A 19,273-nucleotide genomic window follows, 5' to 3' on the forward strand; every position below is an offset into this window, starting at 1 on the left:
ATTTATATCATTTTTTTCACAAAAATAGAGCTTTCCTTTGATGGTATTTGATCATCACCACTGGGTTTTATGTTTTATAAATGAAAAAAGACCAAAAAATTTTGAAAAAAAATATCTTTAACTTTCTGCTATAAAACATATCCAAAAAAAAAAAAAATGTAAAAAAAAATCAAATCTCTTCCTAAATTTAGACCAAAATGTATTCTGCTATATGTCTTTGGTTAAAAAATCCCAATAAGCATATAATAATTGGTTTGCCTGAAAGTTATAGTGTCTACAAACTAATTTTTATTTATTCTTTTTCTACTGGTAATGGTGGTGATCAACAATTTATAGTGGGCAGTGATAGTGTTGCAGGCAATTGAGACTATGTGGGAACTAAAGCCCTGTACACACGTAGCGAATGTCGGCCGAACGATCGGCCGTCTTTTGTCCGTTGCTGTCCTGTCGGTTGAAAAGTGCTAAAGACTGCACACTAATTTTGTCGGCCAACAACAGCCGACTGCAGAAGTGATGTCATGTGATGGTTAACTTTCCGTGTGTTTTTTCTTCTCTGAGCATGCCCAGTCTTGCTAATCTGCTGTTTGTCGGCCGAATTCTGTACTGACTGGCGAACAATCGGCCGTTCTGGTGATGGACAACAACATTTTTAAAGTCTGCACGACGGATTCTGTTCGGCCAAAAATGCGCTGTCGGCTGTCGGAAGCATCATACTAACAAGCCTACAATCGGCCGATCGGTCGTCGGCCGAATATTTACGGCCGACAATCGGTACGTGTGTACGGGGCTTTACTCACACTGACATCTCCAGCAATACTGGCCAGCAATACTGGCCAGTAATACTAATACAGTGATCAGTGCTAATAATATGCACTGTCACTGTACTAATGATACTGGCTGGAAAGGGGTTAACATCTAGGGGCGATAAAATGGTTTACTGTGTGCCTAAAAATTGTAAAGTGTTTACTGTGTGCTGCTTTTACTAAGCAATGTGACTGTTTTTAATCCTTGCTTTGCAGGGAGAAAAAAAATGGCACATCGCTGCTGTTTGTAGAGAGCCATGTGTTGTTCGCTTAGTCAATCAGTGGGTCCCAGCCATACATTATTGGACGGGATCTGCTGATCAGCTTGTGCTGCAGCAAGTTGAAAGAGTGGGTTTACTACCACTTTAGGCAGAGGACAAGGGTGTTTGCATGCCGCAGTTGCAATGCTTCCTTTTCCGCCTGCTACAAAAACTACCCAGCATGTCACAATCAGCAGGTAGCAAGCCTACAGAATACAACCCATTTTGCGGGGAAGAGCTGCAAATGGCCCACATCTGTGTGCAATACATGCGGTTGAGGCGCATTTGTAGCAAAAAAGTAGGTTAAGGCCGGGTTCACAGCATAGGGCCCGGTGCGTTCCTGTTCACCGATTCAGGTGCGAATCAGGTCTTCATTTTTCCCTAATATCGCACCTAAATTGGAATTCAAGATCAAAGACACATAGGACCCTTTTTAACCACTTCTGGACCGGGCCTTTTTCTGACAGTTGTTTTTACAAGTTAGGGCTCTTTCACACGGGCGGTCCGATCAGATCCGCCTGTCAGTTTTTTAGGCGGATCTGATCGGATCCTCCATGCAGCTCTATGGGGCAGCGCTGACACCCGCTGCCATCCGCATCCGATCCTGTGCTGAAATCTGGACGGATGGAAACCCTATTTTTCCATCCGTTCAGTAATCGGAGCGGAGCGGATCTGATGAGAGCGGACAAGCGGTCCGCTCTCCTCCGATCCCCAATAGAGGGCAGCGGGTGCTGAGACACCTCCCTCTCCGCTCTGCAAGCGGAGACGGAGCTGTCATCCGCCCGGCTCAGCGGGGATCGCGGATCGATCCCCGCTGAGCAACACGGATCCGCCTGCGGAGGCGGACCGTGTGAAAGAAGCCTTAAAATACATTTTTTTTGCTAGAAAATTACTTAGAAATCCCAAATATTTTATATATATATATATATATATATATATATATATATATATATATATATTTTAGCAGAGACCCTAGAGAATAAAATGGAGATCATTGCAGTATTTTTTATCACACCATATTTGCGCAGCGGTCTTACAAACTCAATTTTTGTGGAAAAAATTCACTTTTTTAATTAAAAAATAAGAAAACAGTAAAGTCAGGCCAATTTTTTTCTTTAATGTAAAAGATAATGTTACGCCGAGTAAATAGATACCAAACATGTCATGCTTCAAAATTGCACACGCTCGTGGAATGGCGACAAACATTGGTACTTAGAAATCCCCATAGGCAACATTTTAAAACTTTCTGTTTGGAGTTACAGAGGAGGTCTAGGGCTCAAATTATTGCTCTCCCCCTAACGATCGCGGCGATACCTCACATGTGTGGTTTGAACACAGTTTACAAATGTGGGTGCGACTTGCTTCTGCACGCAAGCAAACGGCGATGGGTCACTTTAATTTTTTTTTCCTATTTATTTTATGTCTTATTTTTACAGTTTTTAAAAAAAATAAAAATTTGATCACTTTTATTCCTATTGCAAGGAATGTAAACATCCCTTGTAATAGAATTAAGCATGACAGGATCTCTTTATTGTGAGATCTGGGGTCAAAAAGACCTCAGATCTCACATCTACACTAAAAAAAAAAAAAAATACTTTTTTCATCTTGGAAAAAAAATGGACTCTTTAAATCCGTTGCTAGGAAGCCATCTTGCCTTTACTCGACTTCCTGCCTGAGGGGACAGCAGACCCCCTGTTACCCGCGGGTCAGGTAAGCGGGGAAAACGACCTGGAAGCGGTGGGAGGGGGTCAAATCCGGCACTGGGACTACCTTTATGTTAAAGCGCTCGCAGTTTAAAAAAATACCAGGGTTATGGCAGCTATCTCCTGCCATAACTCCGGTATTTAACGTCAAAGTACCGAGTAAACATGATAGCTAAAACAGCTCCCTGATATTTATTGTCTTTGTGTTTAGCTGTTTGTCTAGAGTTTAAACAAACGTAAACTGATTTTAAAGGGTTTTTTTGTTTTTTAAATTAAAATAATAAACATGGTATACTTACCTGCTCCGTGCAATGGTATTGCGCAGAGCAAACCTGAACCTCCTCTTCTAGGGTCTCCCACAGGTGCTCCTGGCTCCTCCTCTTAGTGTGTGGGGTGGGGGGTAAATGCACCAAGAGATAAAGGTTCTTTACCTTAATGCAGATAATGCATTACAACCACTTTAATCTTATGAATGGTATACTTAAGACAATTAAAGAGGACATGGCCTTTGTGCCTGCTTTTCTATTATTATTTATTTACTTTTCCCTGGGAGTGAATATGAATGAATATGTGTAACTTGTATTTTGTTGTCACAGATAAAAAGTCTACGGAGTGCAGAACCCAGAAAATCCATTCCTAATTTGGATTCTGAGTGCCCAGAAAATCAGACAGAACTTGTGGATAGCCATACACTGGCTTCTGCATCTATGTTTGAGGTATGGCTATGGATACACACACTGCGATTCTCTTTCTTAAAATGTAACAACAGTTTGGCTAAATATCTATATGTATTTATACAATGTAAATTATTTCATACACACTATTTATTTTAGGCTACATTCACACCTGAGCGTAGCGTTTTTCGCGCGTTTTTTACCGCGATTTTACCGCGATTTTTGCGGCGTTTTTTACCGCGATTTTACCGCGATTTTTACCGCGATTTTTGTGCAGGCGTTTTTAGATTGAATAGAGATCAATGGAAAAGGCCTGTAATCTGCCCAAAAAGAAGCTCATGTACTTTTTTGAGCGTTGGGCGTTTTGTATACAGCGTCAAAACGCTCAGATGTGAACAGGGGCCATTGAAATGAATAGGATTTGTCTTGTTGGGCGTTTTGAGAGCTGATCCTAGAGCAGAAAAACGCCCCAAAAACGCCCCAAAACGCCTAGATGTGAACGGAGCCTTAAAGTCTGTGTGCAAACAAAAACAAAAATGTTTTAATATATTGCATAAAGAAAAAAGTAAAAAATGGGATGGGTCTTTCACAGATGATCGGTCAGTATAAGAATAGTACATATCACCAAGTTTTTTTAAAAAAATACATATTTTTTTATTACAAAAAAAATTTAAAATGTAAGTAACCATAAGGGTAATAACCCCAAGCATAATGATGATTTTATTTTTAATCATCATTATGCTTGGGGTTATTACTAGGGATAGACCCATATGGTTTTTTCATGGCCGATACCGATACCAATATTTTGGTCACAACATATCGGTATCGGCCGATGTGGGCCGATATTTTGTATATTTAAAGTTTTGAAAAATAAAGACAATTTTTGACACAAATTTGGTACTGAACATGTTAATTTTTGTTTAAAGCTTAATGGCTGGCTTACTGGCACCCTGTGGTGAGTGGGTGTCTGGCTGGCTGGCACCCTGTGGTAGGTGGGTGGCTGGCTGGCACCCTGTGGTAGGTGGGTGGCTGGCACAGGGGCTGTGGGGGGCTGGCTGGTACAGGGCCTGTGGGGGGCTAGCTGTCTGGTACCCTGTCTGTGGGTGGCTGGCTGGCACCCTGTGGTGGGTGGCTGGTTGGCACAGGGGCTGTGGGTGGCTGGTACAGGGCCTGTGGGTGGCTGGCTGGTAAAGAGCCTGTTGGTGGCTGGCTGTCTCGCTGGTACAGTGCCTTTGGCTGGCTGGCTGGCTGGTACAGGGCCTGTGGATGTGGGTGGGTGGGTGGCTGGCTGGCACCGGACTGCTGTGGGTGGGTGTATGGCTGTGATACACTCCTGCGAGACTAGTCCTGACTCCAGACGAGGCTGTCCAAGGTGAGGGAGGCAGCATGACGTCACAAAAATATCGGCACTATCAGCCAGTTTCCGGGGCTGATACCGATATATCAGGGAAAGTGAATATCGGCCTTGCCGATAATCGGTCTATCCCTAGTTATTACCCTTATGGTTACTTACATTTTAAATAATTTTTTTGTAAAAAAAAAAAAAATATTTTTTTTATAAACATGGTGTAATATACTACTCTTATACCGACTGGTCATCCGTGGAAGACCCATCCCATTTTTTACTTTTTTTCTTAATGACATTTTTTCTGGGTTGATGACTCATCAGTATATGACTAAATTATCATTTTTTATGGTATGATCCTTCCAAATATGTAATTTTTTTTGTTTGTTTGTTTTAATGTATTGCAGCTTACCATGTCTTGTATGTGGTGGCTGCATTTGTTTTAGTTTTCAGGCCAAGAACATTTTCAGCAAGTACAGAAAACACTTGTTGATCCTGGCAGAAATGTCATGTCAGTTTTGATTCCTGTGAGATTAAATGATAGTAAAAACACCCTTATCGTTCTTGTGAAGACTACTAATCACATCAACTACTATGTAATAGTGATGAACAAAGGCAGGCCCGTTTGAATTCCAGCCTGTGTGATAACTATGACTGACTTCTTAGATACAGTGGAGCAGGGGCATAACTAGAACTTCAGAGCTCCGGTGCTAGAAACCATGAAGGGCCTCCGCCCCCCAAGAGGGAGGAGGGGGTGTATGACAGGTAGTGGGGCATGTTACAGGAGGGGGCAGTATGACAGGAGGGGAGACAGTGTGACAGGAAGGGGGGCAGAGTAGGCATTTGTACACTCAGACAGGAAGTAAGACTTTCCCGGCAGGAGCTGCCTGGAGGAGCGGGAACCGGAGTCGGGGGGGGGGGTACGAAGAGCTGAGAGGCAGACTGATGACCCGGGTACCAGGCTGGATAGGAGGGGTGGTGCAGCTGAGCTGCTTATAGAAAAAATGATGCCCTCCATTATCCTCCTGGTTCTTGCAGCCGCTGAATGCATGCTTCTCCTCCTCTCCCTCCTGCAGGCATACAGTGGCTGCAGGAGCCAGGAGGATAATGGAGGACTTTGGTTCTTCTATAAGCCATTCTGTGGCTCTACTCCTCCTATGCAGGAGCAGTCAAGTCAGACAGGGGAGCCGCAGAAGCCCCCTAAAGCATGGGGGGCGGGTCACAATTGCAACCTCTGTGACCCCTATAGTTATGCCCATGCAGTGGAGAATGAGTGTAGACATGAAGGGACAGGAAGTGTGTTCTTGTCAGGATGGTCACATGAAAATCATTTTAAAAAAGACCTGAAAAAGGGAAAACAAAGGCAGCCACTACGTTTAAGGGTTTGTAAGATGCAATATATTACATTTTTTGTTTTGGATTTAGAGATGCTTTATGTAACTAGACATTAATGTTTTCTTTCAACCTGCAGCCCTTCTTTTGTTATGGAAGCTGCCTCACTTATTTAGGTCTGAACTGAGTGGTCTGAGTTTCACTGGTTAAAATTAACTTGTTTTGGCAGAATGACTGAACTTCCAATGCTGATTTCCTATGCAGATTTTGCTAATTCTCTGGTTTTCATGCTAATCACTTCACTATTTATGCAGTCCAAACATGGGTCGAATTCTGAAATAATTTTCTTTCAAAAATCAGAAATTTTGTGTGTTTTGTAATTCCATGGTGCCACCTTTGATTTCAAAATTTGACGAACCAAGCTTTCAATTTTACTTCACGTTTCTACAGAAAATAATTTTAGTGACTGGGAATCTTCTTTTTTTCCCAAGTCACAGCTCATTTGCATTTCTTTTTCTATTATATTTATCACACGATTCTCCCATCATTCACCACTTCCCGCCCGTCATATAGCAGAATGACGGCCACAAGGTGGTTGCGCTATCCTGACTGGCCGTCATATGATGTCCAGCAGGATATCCCACTCTGCTCCCCCCCCCCCCCCGGGGGCGCGCAGAGCGGCGATTGGTGGTGCGGTGTGTCACTCTGACACACCACAACTCCGATCCCAGTAAAGCGCCTATGACGTAGGCTCTATACCATAGGACCAGCTGTGTCCAATCACAACTGGTCACATAGTAAATAGGAAATGCCGTTGATCGGCTTCCCTCAGTTGCGCGAGTAGAGGAGAGCCGATCGCCGGCTCTCCTGACAGGGAGGGGTGTCTGTGCTGGTAATCAGAGCATTGATTACCAGTGCAGACCCTTAGGGGATGCCACTAGAACCACCAGGGATTGCCCACCCATGGCCACCAGGGATGCCCACCCATGCCACCAGGGATGCCCACCTATGCCACCAGGGATGCCAATCTGTGCCCAGGGAGCCTGCCAGTGCCCTCATCAGTGCTGCGCACCAGTGCCCATCATTGCCATCTATCAGTGCCACCTACCAGTGTCCATCATTGCCCATTAGTGCTGCCTATCAGTGCCCATCAGTGCTGCATATTAGTGCCCATCAGTGCCACCTATCAATGCCCATCAATGCTGCATATTAGTGCTACCTATCAGTTCCACATATCAGTGCCCATCAGTGCTGCATATCAGTGCCACCTATCAGTGCCCATCAGTGCTGCATATTAGTGCCACCCCATTAATGCCACCCCATCAGGGCCTCCTCATCAGTGCCTGTCAGTGCGGCCTCATCAGTGCTCATCAGTGCAGAAAAAAACGTATTTATTTACACAATTTTATAACATAAACAAAAAACTTTTTTTTTTTAACTTTTCGGTCATTTTTTATTTGTTTAGCAAAAAAGAAAAACCTTATGGTGATCAAAAGAAAGCTCTATTTGTGGGAAAAAAATGACATACATTTGGTTTAGGTACAGCGTTGCATGACTGCGCAATTGTCATTAAAAATGCAACCGCGCTAAAAGCCGAAAATTGACCTGGGCAGGAAGGGGGTGAAAGTGCCCTGTATTGAAGTGGTTAATTAGAAATTAATTTTTTTTTTTAAATTTCCATCATTCCTGATCACTCAAATTTGATGGCCGCATGAAAATCGGCCATTGCTGCGGCCCACAAATGGTGCAAAATTTGAACAAAAATTCTTAGTTCGTTTTGGAAAGAAAATTCTTTCAGAAATTGACCCATGTATAACCGGCTTATTTGAGTCATTGATCCGGATTGACCTATACCAATTATTCAAAGTGATTGTAAGCCTAAAAATATAAAATATCCTGATCTTTTAATGCATGATACACAGCACAGTGCTTGTGCTGTGTCATTTACCCCTCTCTATGTTCTAAAAAATCTGGTTGATCCTGCCAGTCCATGTGTCTTCCTGTCTGTGCTGAGCACAGTAATCATGGCTGTTGATCCGTGAATACCGTGGTCAGGTTATGCCTCCATCAGCCAGCTACTCTCCTCTCTCCCCCTCCCTGCCTGCCTGTCAGCTCAGGAGTCTATAACAATAATATTAGGAAATCCTGTAATCTGCTCTGTTACAGGATTGTATAATGTAAAGTATGTGTGTTTTTTTTTTTAATTATTGTGCAAAATACCTTATATACAGCACCTCTGGGCACTCACGTGACCTTCCACTGCTCTTCTACGGCTGATGCCACATCAGGGGTGAATCTTGGCCCCTCTCACTGCAGTGCTCGGAGCAGAGAAGGAGAGCTCCGGCAGGTCACGTGAGCGCCCAGCGGCGCTGTACATAAGGTGTTTTGCACAACAATTTTAAACAAACACACACACTGCACATTATGTTATCATGTAACAGAGCAGATTACAGGATTTCTATGCTGACTTTACAACCACTTTAGCCCAAACATGCTTAGGTCAGCAGCTCAACAAGTAACAAAGCTAAGCAACTAGGAACCAGCAACTTCTGAAGGAAGTCTGCTGTGGCATTTTTTGAAAAGTATCCTGCTCTCTGAACCCTTATGTGTGCTGAGGTCATTGATTCTGCTATGCCCATGAAAAATTAGCTTTTAGACTGGAGGAGTGGAGGAGACATACAAAGGGTACGAAGTATGAGTGAAAGCACATTTTGTTTTGTGCTAGAGAAATCCTGAAAGAACCCCTGTGAGGGAAAACCATGCAATTTGCTGGAACTTTGTTTTTTAGTAAAAGTGGCTAAGAAAAGCCCATAAAAGAAGAAAAAAGCAATGTTGCATCCTTGAAGCAGAAGTACACTGTATTTGAGCACGTGGTTGGGTGCAGCAGTAATAACTCACACACAGTCTGGGTGCAATCAGAGGAACCCTCACCCCCCCAGCATTTCTGGCCATGGACATCTTGAGTAAAGGCAGATGATCCATGTAGCATTTACTTCCTGGAATCCATCTGCCTTTAGCTCGGGCATGCAGACAGAAGGGGTGTGCTTAGCTGATAAAACCACCTACCCTCCTGAAGACTCCTGGGATATATGACATCATTTGATTAGGCCTGGAAACCAGAAACTAACGGAAGAAATGTAAAAAAAAAGTTTAACACAAGTAAATATACCTTCCTATTTACTAATGCAAGCAGCATAAGGATTAAAAATAGTTAATGTTGATTGAGAGAGTGACGTTCTACGATTTAAAGCTCTACCGCTTTGTTTGGCCAGGTTCATTAGTAACTTTTACTGAAGTGGGTATTCAGCCACTGATGTGATAATCCCTATGAGTGTAAGCTAAGGGGATGCCAGGAGGTATTAGTTCTTACATTTTTACAATGGTCACTCTTTTTGAAAAGTGTCAGCAAGTACCATAATGCATGTCTAGTACCCTTACAAAAAAAACTTGCTAAAGTATGTGCATAGGTAAATGGATTTTTTATCTTTTGCTAATGAAATTAAAAGGTATTAGGAGAATATCAAATGGCCCACTAGAACCTAATGACTAATTACTTAGTTTTACAGAGTTATATATGATAGTTGAGGTGTATAATAAATGACTTTTACTACACAGAAAACCAATCTAAAGATAATAACCAACACTCTCATCAAGAAACCAGTGAAATGTGCTGAAAACGAGGTCAGCGCTCGTTCTTTAACCACAAAGAAAAAAAGTGGTCACAAAGGTACTTCCATGTATGTTCATGCTATGTTATAGTACAGTGTTCTCCAAACTGCAGCCCTTTGCTTGCCTTTATCTTTATGCATTATTACTGCCACTGACACTAACAATGGTGCACTATTTCTTCTGCTGACACCAGCGATGGTGCATTATTTCTTACACTGACACCAACAATGGGGCACTATTCCTCCCACTGGAACCAACTAATTCTCCTCCTAATACCAAAAATCAGGCATTGTTTATGCCCACTGGGCCCCCTAAAGTCTGAAGGACAGAAAACTGGCCCTTTCTGTTAAAGCTTTGGAGACCGCTGTTGTAGTAGAACTAAAGGCAAAACTTTTTTTTTTTTCATTTTGTGTAGAGTGAGGGAAGGCTATACGTCATTTTTTTGCCAACTGTGTCCGATTCAGGATATTTTCTTTCACTTCCTGCCTCAAAGCCAAAACAGGAAGTGATAACAGTAAACAGGATAAATAGAGAGGGTTGAATCTTCCTAACAGGGTCAGAGGCAACAACATAAACCTGACAGGCTGTCTAATTCCTCTCCACTCTATCCAAAACTAAAAAAAAGAAGGTTTGCCTATTATTCTACTTTAGTTGTTTAAACACTTAAGCCCCGGAAGATTTTACCCCCTTCCTGACCAGGGGGTATTTTGCGATTAGGCACTGCGTGACTTTAACGGACAATTGCGCGGTCGTGCGACGCTGTATCTAAACGAATTTGGCGTCCTTTTTTTCCCACAAACAGAGCTTTCTTTTGGTGGTATTTGATCACCTGTGCGATTTTTTGATCATGCGCTATAAACAAAAAAAGAGCGTAAATTTTGCAAAAATAGCAATATTTTTCACATTTTTTTATATGAAATTCCCCCCCAAAAAAATGTAAAAATCTAAATTTTTTAACATTTTCGGCCAATTTGTTTTATGCTACCTATGTTTGGTAAAAAAAATCGCAAAAAGCGTATTTTGATTGGTTTGTTATCGCGTTTACTAACAAAGGGAAAGATTTTTGTAATTTTTGTTGTTTTTTTTTTTAACGCGTAATGGCGGCGATCTGCGATTTTTTTTTTGCGGTACTGCGACATTACGGCGGACACATCGGACCCTTGACTGACATTTTTGACACTTTTTGGGGCTACCAGTGACATTTCTACAGTAATCAGTGCTATACATATGCACTGTTACTGTAAAAATACACTGGCAGTGAAGGGGTTAACTTTTTTTGAAAGAGCGGGGCTATATGTGTCCCTAGGGGCGTGCTTTCTACTGTGATTGGCTGTGGCTACTAGTGTATGAACAGTGATCAACGGTTCTACATAGTAGAACCGTATGATCATCTGTCATACACAGGGGAGAATGACAAGCAGCTTGTTTACACAAGCTGCCTGCCTTTCTCCCTCTCCCCCGACGATCGCCGAGTGACCGGCGGACATCGGGTCCGCCGGTCACATGCGCGGGGGGGTTCGTGACCGCGCGGGAGCGGGAGCGCGCCTCCGGGGGCGCGCGCTCGCTCCCTAAACCCTCACAGGCTAGCGACGTAGACCTACGTCACTTTGCCTGGGAGGGGCTGACTGCCAACGTAGATCGGCGTTAGGCAGTCGGCAAGTGGTTAAATAATGATAAACTATGATAATGTATATTATTCAAATAATTTCTCTTGTGCGATTTTTTTAAAATTCTCTTCCAGTTGTCTTTAGCTCTACTAGACACCTGGCACTTTCTTCTGCACACAGTGAAGGTTCAGTTATCATGTACATATCTTATTTCAGTTTTATGTAGATATTACTAGAGGCTTTATACAGATTAATTGAACTACCACAAAATGCTTAGCACTAAGGCTAGGTTCACACCACTGCGATCAGATTTTGATACGACTTTCAGTGCAATTATGCAGTTCAACTTGGATGTGGTTTGCATATTCCATGGGGCCAAAATCATGCTAGAATCACACCAAATTAGTTGCAAAATTCTGCCGTACTGAGTCACAGTGATGTGAATGGGCACCATTGAAAACAATGTGATTTCCATTGACATGCGATTCTGTGTGACTGAAGTCACAACTGAAATAACACAAGTGATTAAAGCATAAAGGTAAAAATAAGTAGTGGTCACAAGCATCCAATTATGTGAGGAAGCTTCCCTTTCTAATTTCCTCTCTGAATGATTGGATGTTGAATGTGGCCACAGGTTCGCTTATACTAATTGTGAAGTTTAATAAATCCAGCCCAGTGTGCACAGTTCATTTCCTTTTTCTTCATTCTCCACCACTCCACTCTGCTGTCAAGTGTAAAGAAGAAAATGTGCTTCTTGGTATAGAGAGCAAGTGACTAAAAGGTAGGCTGACTGCCTGGCACTACCTTTTGAAAAAAGCATTTATGCTGAAACGCGTCAAGGCCACGCTGCTGACAGCCTACCTTTGCATCTGTATTCGCTCTTTACCACGAGATGTTTGTAAGTGCAATTTAGTGTTTTTTTATTTAATTCATATTTTAGCAGTGTTACACTATTTTGTGCTCCCTTGTTATTTGGTTCATTTCTGGCCATTTGACGGAGAGCCTCAAAAGAGCCTCTCTGGTGTGACGGTTCATATCTGCTATCACCTCTTCACCTCAACATCAGTGACCTCAGTCATCCCTTCAGATTATCCATCCATTGTACAACAAGCTGATTTGACTCATATGCTATATGGCATTTGAGTCCTATCGTTCTGGTGAGCACATTATATCTCTATATCTTGTTGTTGTTGGGATCCAGTGAGCACTTCAATTATCACCGTTGTGGACTGTTTTTTTTTTTCACTTCACATATGGGACTGTTGATTTGATGTTCACTTTTATTTATTTTGCAATTTATTTGTATTTACCTTTCTTGGTTTATATATACATGTTTATATTGCTAGTATTTATTAGCGTTGCGCTTTTTTCCACATTGTATACCCCTGTATTTTGTGGTCTTTAAGGTGCCCATCTAATAGTTTTTTTAAACTATCGATGCTCCCTGCTGATACGACTGCTTGTGGAAGCAAATTCCACATCCTTACTGCTCTGACAGTAAAGAACCCCTTACGTATTTTATGGTTAAACCATTTTTCCTCTAGTTTTAGTGAGTGGACACGTGTCTTATTGTATCCCCTTTCCCTAAAAAGTTTGTTCCTTATGCTAGGGTTATCCCCAGTACAGTATTTGTACATTGATATCATATCCCCCTCAAGAGTCTCTTCTCCAGAGAGAATAAGTTCAGTGCCTGTAGTCTTTCCTCATAGCTGATGTCCTCCATTCCCCTAATTATTTTTGTTGCCCTTCTCTGGACTCTCTCCAATTCCAGCACATCCTTCCTGAGGACCGGTGCCCAGAACTGGACAACATACTCCAGATGTGGCCAGACCCGAGTCTGGTAGAGTGGGAGAATAATCTCTTTATTTCTGGAGTGAATCCCCTTTTTTATACATCCCAGTATTCTGTTGGCTTTGCTTGCAGTGGCTTGGCATTGCATGCCACTGCCAAGCCTGTTGTCCACTAATACCCCCAAGTACTTTTCCATCTTAGATTCACCTAATTAGTAGTCTTGATCAGAGCAACTTGTAGCTTAGGCTGGCAATAAATGGGTCAAATTTTGAAAGAATTTTCCTTTGAAAATCTTATCTAAGAATTCTCGTTTGAATTTCGCACCATTAGTGGGCTGCAGCAATGGACGATTTTTGTGTAGTCATCGAATTTGAGTGATCGGGTATGTTGGAATTTTTTTTAAAAATGAACAATTTTCTAATCAATGCTGGGAGATTTAGTGCGAGAAATATAATCAAAAATGATATGCGCATGAGTGCAAGAAAAGGAAAATTCACAGTCACGAAAATTCTTTTCTGTTGCAATACGAGTTGAAATTGAAGGCTTGATTGGTCAAATTTCAAAATCAATGGTGGCATCATGGAATCCACAAAATGCACGAAATTTCTGATTTTCAAAAGAAAATTCTTTTGAAGCTCAACCCATGTATGGCCAGCCTTAGGCATTTGCTTCTGCTAGGGATAAGCCGACGGTTCCGACCTAATTTTGGATGTTGAGGCATTTGGACAAAAGCCAGAACTTTAGCCCAATCGGCCTCCTGTTTGGCAGGAGCTGAAAACTATATATGTATAGAATCAATGTTTCTACCACTTCTATATATGGCAGCATCCAGCTGTTACTTGTTGCTAAGGAATCTGTGGTGCATGCACCTGTGGCTTTCTTAGGAACCAAAAAATGTACTTTGTTGTAAATCCATCATCAATCATGATGCCAAAAGAAAAAAAAAAGCCAACCCAGCGCACAGGACTGATCCCAATGGCACACGTACTCAAATGCCATTTTGTTAATGATGTCACTACCATCCCTGCCCCTTCCCATTTTTTTTTTTTGCTTGAAGGTTACTCCAAAATCTATAAAGTGCTACAGCAAAAATCACATTGACAAAGAGAAGAAATTATAGAGTTTAATTTACTGGCAAACGAACATTTATTGGCAGCTTCTTTTTGTATAAGCTGTCAATGACATGTCATTTGTGCCAATTTTAAATACTTTTTTGCTGCAGCACTTTCTGTACACCATAGGAATGTGTTCCTTCACGGGCATGATTAAGGCGCCTTCAGACATTTTATTTAAAGGAACTAGACATTTTTATTGGGCAAATAGTGGACAGTTGTTCACTATAAGCATTTAAAAAAATCACTGCCCCTGGCCAGATGCATTTTGTTTGCATTGGAACATGTGCCCCAGGGCAGTGTCTGCATTCCCCAGGCATTTTTTGACATCTCTTGCCTATTAGCAAAAATGGGAATTTTTAATTTGACATATTTGGCTTCCATTGATCTCAGTGAGGCTCAGCATGCCTACCCTGCTCAATTGGAACCCAGGGCAGTTTGGCTCATCACTAATCCTGGTAGTAGACCACAGTGCCAGGAGAGTGAAGGAAAAGTGAGTATGTGTTGCTGCTGGATTTTGTTCCAAAATAAATAACATTTTATTATGAGGCAGCTTCATGTACTACTCCACTGTTTATTTTCCTTTCTTTTTTTATCAAGCTAAAGGAGAAGGGAAAAGGAAGCGTGCCGCAAGGAAGTTCTTTCCAGACACCTGGCTGTTTGACTTAGTGCTAGTGGGGTAAGTACCGAATGCTTTAGGGCAGTGGTCTCCAAACTGTGGCCCAAGGGCCAGATGCAGCCCTTTGCTAGGCTTTATCCGGCCCATGGAGCACTAGTCCTCCCATTGACACCTACAGTGGGGCATAATTCCTCCCACTGACACCAACAATAAGGCACTATTCCTCTCACTGACACTAATTGTCAGGCACTATTCCTCCCTCTGAAACCAGTAATGGGGCGCTATTCCTCCCACTGATACAAATAATGGGGCACTATTCTTCCCATTAATACCAATGACGGGGCACTATACCTCCCACTAATAGCAATGTTGGGGCACTATTCCTCCCTAATACCATTAATGGAACACTATTCCTTGCAATAATACCAATGATGGGTCACTATTCCTCCCACTGACCACAGAGCATTGTCATTTTGTGGACTATATAAAGTCCTATGTTTATTTCATAAAATGTCAGGTTTAGAGACTGTATTTTATGTAACATTTTAATTTAAAAAAGTGTTTACAATTCTTCAATTTTTCATTATAAAAATAGAATCAATAATTGAGCACTTTACAAAAATTACAATCAGTGAAAAAGTAAATACACCCCAAGGAAATTGTTGACTTTTTCAACATGTCAGAACTGGCCAACTTTAGATCTTGATTAAAATACTGTCTATAGAGATGGGCTCAGGCATGTTTGGATCTGAGCCCCAACCCACTTGCCCGATCCTGCAAGGAAGACGACACTGCACACCGCTAATCACAGGCAGTGAGACATTTCCCAGTCCGTAGCTGCACAGACTGGGAAATGTCTCACTGCCTGTGATTGGCGGTGTACAGTGTTGGCTTCCTGGCGTGATCAGGCAGGCGGGTTGGGACTCGAATCCCAAACACGACAGAGCTCATCTCTAAGAGCCGGTTCACACTACTCCGACTTGGGACATGACTTGTGTGCCCTCAAATCGCCCCAAGTCTCTTGTCATCACAAATTCAATGTAAATGAATGAGAGCCATCTTAATATGCACTACAGAAGTCGCTCCGACTTCAGAAAAGGTTCCTGTACTACTTCAAGGCAACCTCTATCCGACTTGTGCACATAGACTTCAATGGGAGTCGCCTCTAAGTCGGATCCTTATCTATTTTGAAGTGACTTGTTATCAGACTTTCCAGGAAGAAGAAAAAGATTAGCCAGGCATTCCCCACAGATAAAGTCACCTATCATTTAAGTCTCTTCAAAGTAATGCACAAGTCTCTTCCAAGTCTCTAAACAAGTCGCTCCTTCATGGGGCGACTTTCTGGTCGCGGTAGTGTGAATCGGCTCTTAACTGTCTATGGATAAAGGTGATACATTTGAATAAATGGCTCAGAAAACTGACATTGTATATTCCTGTTCATGAACTAATTTAACAAAACTGTACAAACACCCCTACATTCAAATCCATGAAATTAGAATCAGGAGTTCCACCTAAGGTGCCCCTGATTAGAACCTGCTAAAGAAACATGCAGGTGGAACTGCATCCCCATATCAGCCAGTCCTGATGAAAACTATACTCAGTTCACACTCCTGCGACTTAGGATCCGACTTGTGAGACCAAAAGTTGAAGGACGTGAAATGTTATGTTTCTCTATAAGAGGCTTTCCAACTGACACTACTAAAGTCATTGCAACTTTTGAAAGGGTTCCTGCGCTACTTTGATCCGACTTTGACACGGTTTCAATGCCAGAGAGTGTAAAAGTGTTATCAAAGTCACCTCAAAGTCGTATTAAAGTCTAACTCCAAAAATGCAAAACTTTGGAGTCGGCTAGTATGTTAGGGTTAGGGGTTGGGGTTAGGGTTGCCTATTGCCGGTACAGACACAGAGGATGGTTTTGACACAGGAAATGGTTCATGGACCCACCACTAAGGTCAAATGTCAGGAGGTGTGGCCTCAGAGGTCAAAGGTCACAGCTCCACCCATTTTTGTCACAGAGGTCAAAGGCCACAGCTCCACCTAGTGTTGGACACAGGTGGTGGCGTGGCGGCCGCTCTGCGCCCACAAGCTCCACCTAATGTTGGAAAGTGGAGTAGGCGTGGACACAGGGGTTTAGGGTTGCCTATTGCCGGTACAGACACAGGGGATGGTTTTGACACAAGGAATGGTTCATTGACCCACCCCTAAGGTCAAAAGGTCAGGAGGTGTGGTCTCAGAGGTCAAAGGTCACAACTCCACCAATTTTTGTCAAGGAGGTCAAAGGTCACAGCTCCACCTAGTGTTGGACACAGGTGGTGGCGTGGCAGGCTTTAAAAAGCACAGCAGATAATTAGCTTCTAAAGCATAGCAGATAAGCATAGAAAATACAAACACATAAACCTACATATGCTGAAGATGAAAATAAATTAGTGTCACAAGACACTTCAATAATCTAAGGATCCATTCTAATACAGCAGCTGCATAATGATGTGCCCCTCTATTTGTTGATAAATAGAAGTGCTATGGAGGGGACTCAAGATTCTGATGGTCCCCCCCCCCCCCCCCCCCACATGGAACACACCACTGTTCTTGCTAAGAGACCTTACTGAACTGTGCAAACAGGTGGAAGGTGACATTATAATCAATAGATCAGAAACGCACTTTAATTCTGTAAAATAAAACTTCACCATGATTGCCATCTACAGACTGGCATGAGTCTAGTTGGTGTAAACACTGCAATGTAGCTTCTCTTGCAATCTCTCATGACCTTCTTCTTTCATCCATCAAACACCACTGGGGGAACACAGTCCCTGGTTCTCCATGAGCAGAACTCTCTGAATTGTTCACATGCTGTAGGTGACCTGGTAGCTTCATAGCCCCAGAAAATAGGTCCTTTCCCTGTGCAGAACAACTTCTCCACACACCAACAAGCAACCTTCTTATAATTCCTAGAATTGTATATACCGCATTCTGTATCTCTATTTTACCTGTGTTTTTATTGGTCTGGTTCAAAAATACCCTTCTTTTTCCTATAGCCCAGAAGGCCACACTGTGCTAAACTTGACTACACCAGACAGTATCACCAAATGGGAGACGGATGCTGTGTGCCTTGGAAATTCTGGTATTGGGGAGATCAGAAATGTTGGGCTTGTCACCCTGCAGTCTTACTTCATTGAAATAATTATGCCTTACTCTGTGGTACAAGGAGAGACATTTCAAATCGAAGCCCAGGTCTTCAGCTATGAGAAGAAATGTATTCTGGTAAAATTAATTATTAGTCCATAATCTCTAACTGGTTGACACTAAGTTTGCTAAAGCACATGGGGTCAATTCACTAAAGATTACCGCAGAGCCCCCCCTACCCCAAAGCACACCCCATGTTAAGGGCATATGGCCTGGTATGGTTCAGAAGGGGGGAGGCTGCATGCTCGGATAAAGGTCTGTTATAGATCTTGGGGGGGGGGGGGGCCCACACCATTTTTTTAAATTTTTTTTTTTATTATTTTTTTTAACTTTGGCATGGAGTTCCCCTAGAAATCCTTATCAGACCCGAAGGGCCCACGCTGTTTTTTAAAGAATTTTTAATTTACGGTATGTTTTTTTTACATTCAGCGCATTCAGTCATCCATTGTCAAGAACGTGGCAGCTGGCTTCCCGGTCTGCTCCTTAACAATCAGCTACCCTGCAATAAATTACTACTTGAAAATATGCTGTAATTACTGTATTACAGTTATTTTACCGCATGACGAATCTACTGCCAAATTCTTAGCAAATTGAACATTTGTACAATTGTTTCTGCATGTTTTATTTTACCACATTTTTTCAGTCATTATTTAACTCTTAGAGAATTGACCTCTATGTATCATAAACAATTGTCTTTTTAAATAAAATACTGCTTAATGCTGAACTCCAGGAATCTATCCACTTTCTAAAATTTGCTGTCTTAAAACAGGGTAAGTTCAACAGGGCACATGCCGCCTCCTGAATTTCTCTTTTATTTATGACTAACAGTTTTAATGAGCACTAGTAGTACAGCTATTCCCATACTCCACTAGTAGTACAGCTATTCCCTATTCCGCAAGCGTGTACCTGCGTTTTCTAGGCTTTGTTTTAATGTGGTATGTGTCCAACTTTGCTTGCAACCATCCAACATTGAAAGCGTGTACCTGCGTTTTCTAGGCTTTGTTTTAATGTGGTATGTTTATTTGTTTTTCCAGCTGTAAACTGGAGCTGCTATATGCTTTCTTACCTTAAATTTATAACCATTACAGCCTTTAACCTTTAGAGGTATCCCCCGGTTATCTGTAGATCTTTCTGAAGTGAAACCCAGTGCCAGCTAACCAGCCCTAATTTATCAATTC

At 42.2% G+C, this 19,273-nt stretch overlaps 2 protein-coding genes across 5 annotated transcripts in view; both read left to right on the forward strand.

Annotated features, from left to right (window-relative positions):
• The window catches only part of LOC309563584 (alpha-2-macroglobulin-like protein 1), a 562,516-nt gene that overhangs the window by 161,454 nt on the left and 381,789 nt on the right, over nt 1–19,273 (forward strand). The gene's annotated exons all lie outside the window — the stretch shown is intronic.
• The window catches only part of LOC309563586 (alpha-2-macroglobulin-like), a 156,714-nt gene continuing 140,789 nt past the window's right edge, over nt 3,349–19,273 (forward strand). Inside the window, exons 1-4 of the mRNA XM_082268053.1 lie at nt 3,349–3,482; nt 9,733–9,844; nt 14,897–14,975; nt 17,948–18,173. Of these exons, the coding sequence (XP_082124179.1) occupies nt 3,474–3,482; nt 9,733–9,844; nt 14,897–14,975; nt 17,948–18,173 (426 nt within the window). The 5' untranslated portion in view covers nt 3,349–3,473. The remainder of the gene's footprint in view (nt 3,483–9,732; nt 9,845–14,896; nt 14,976–17,947; nt 18,174–19,273) is intronic.

Source organism: Pelophylax lessonae (assembly GCF_965119305.1).
Source record: "Pelophylax lessonae genome assembly, chromosome: 9".
Lineage (NCBI taxonomy): Eukaryota > Metazoa > Chordata > Amphibia > Anura > Ranidae > Pelophylax > Pelophylax lessonae.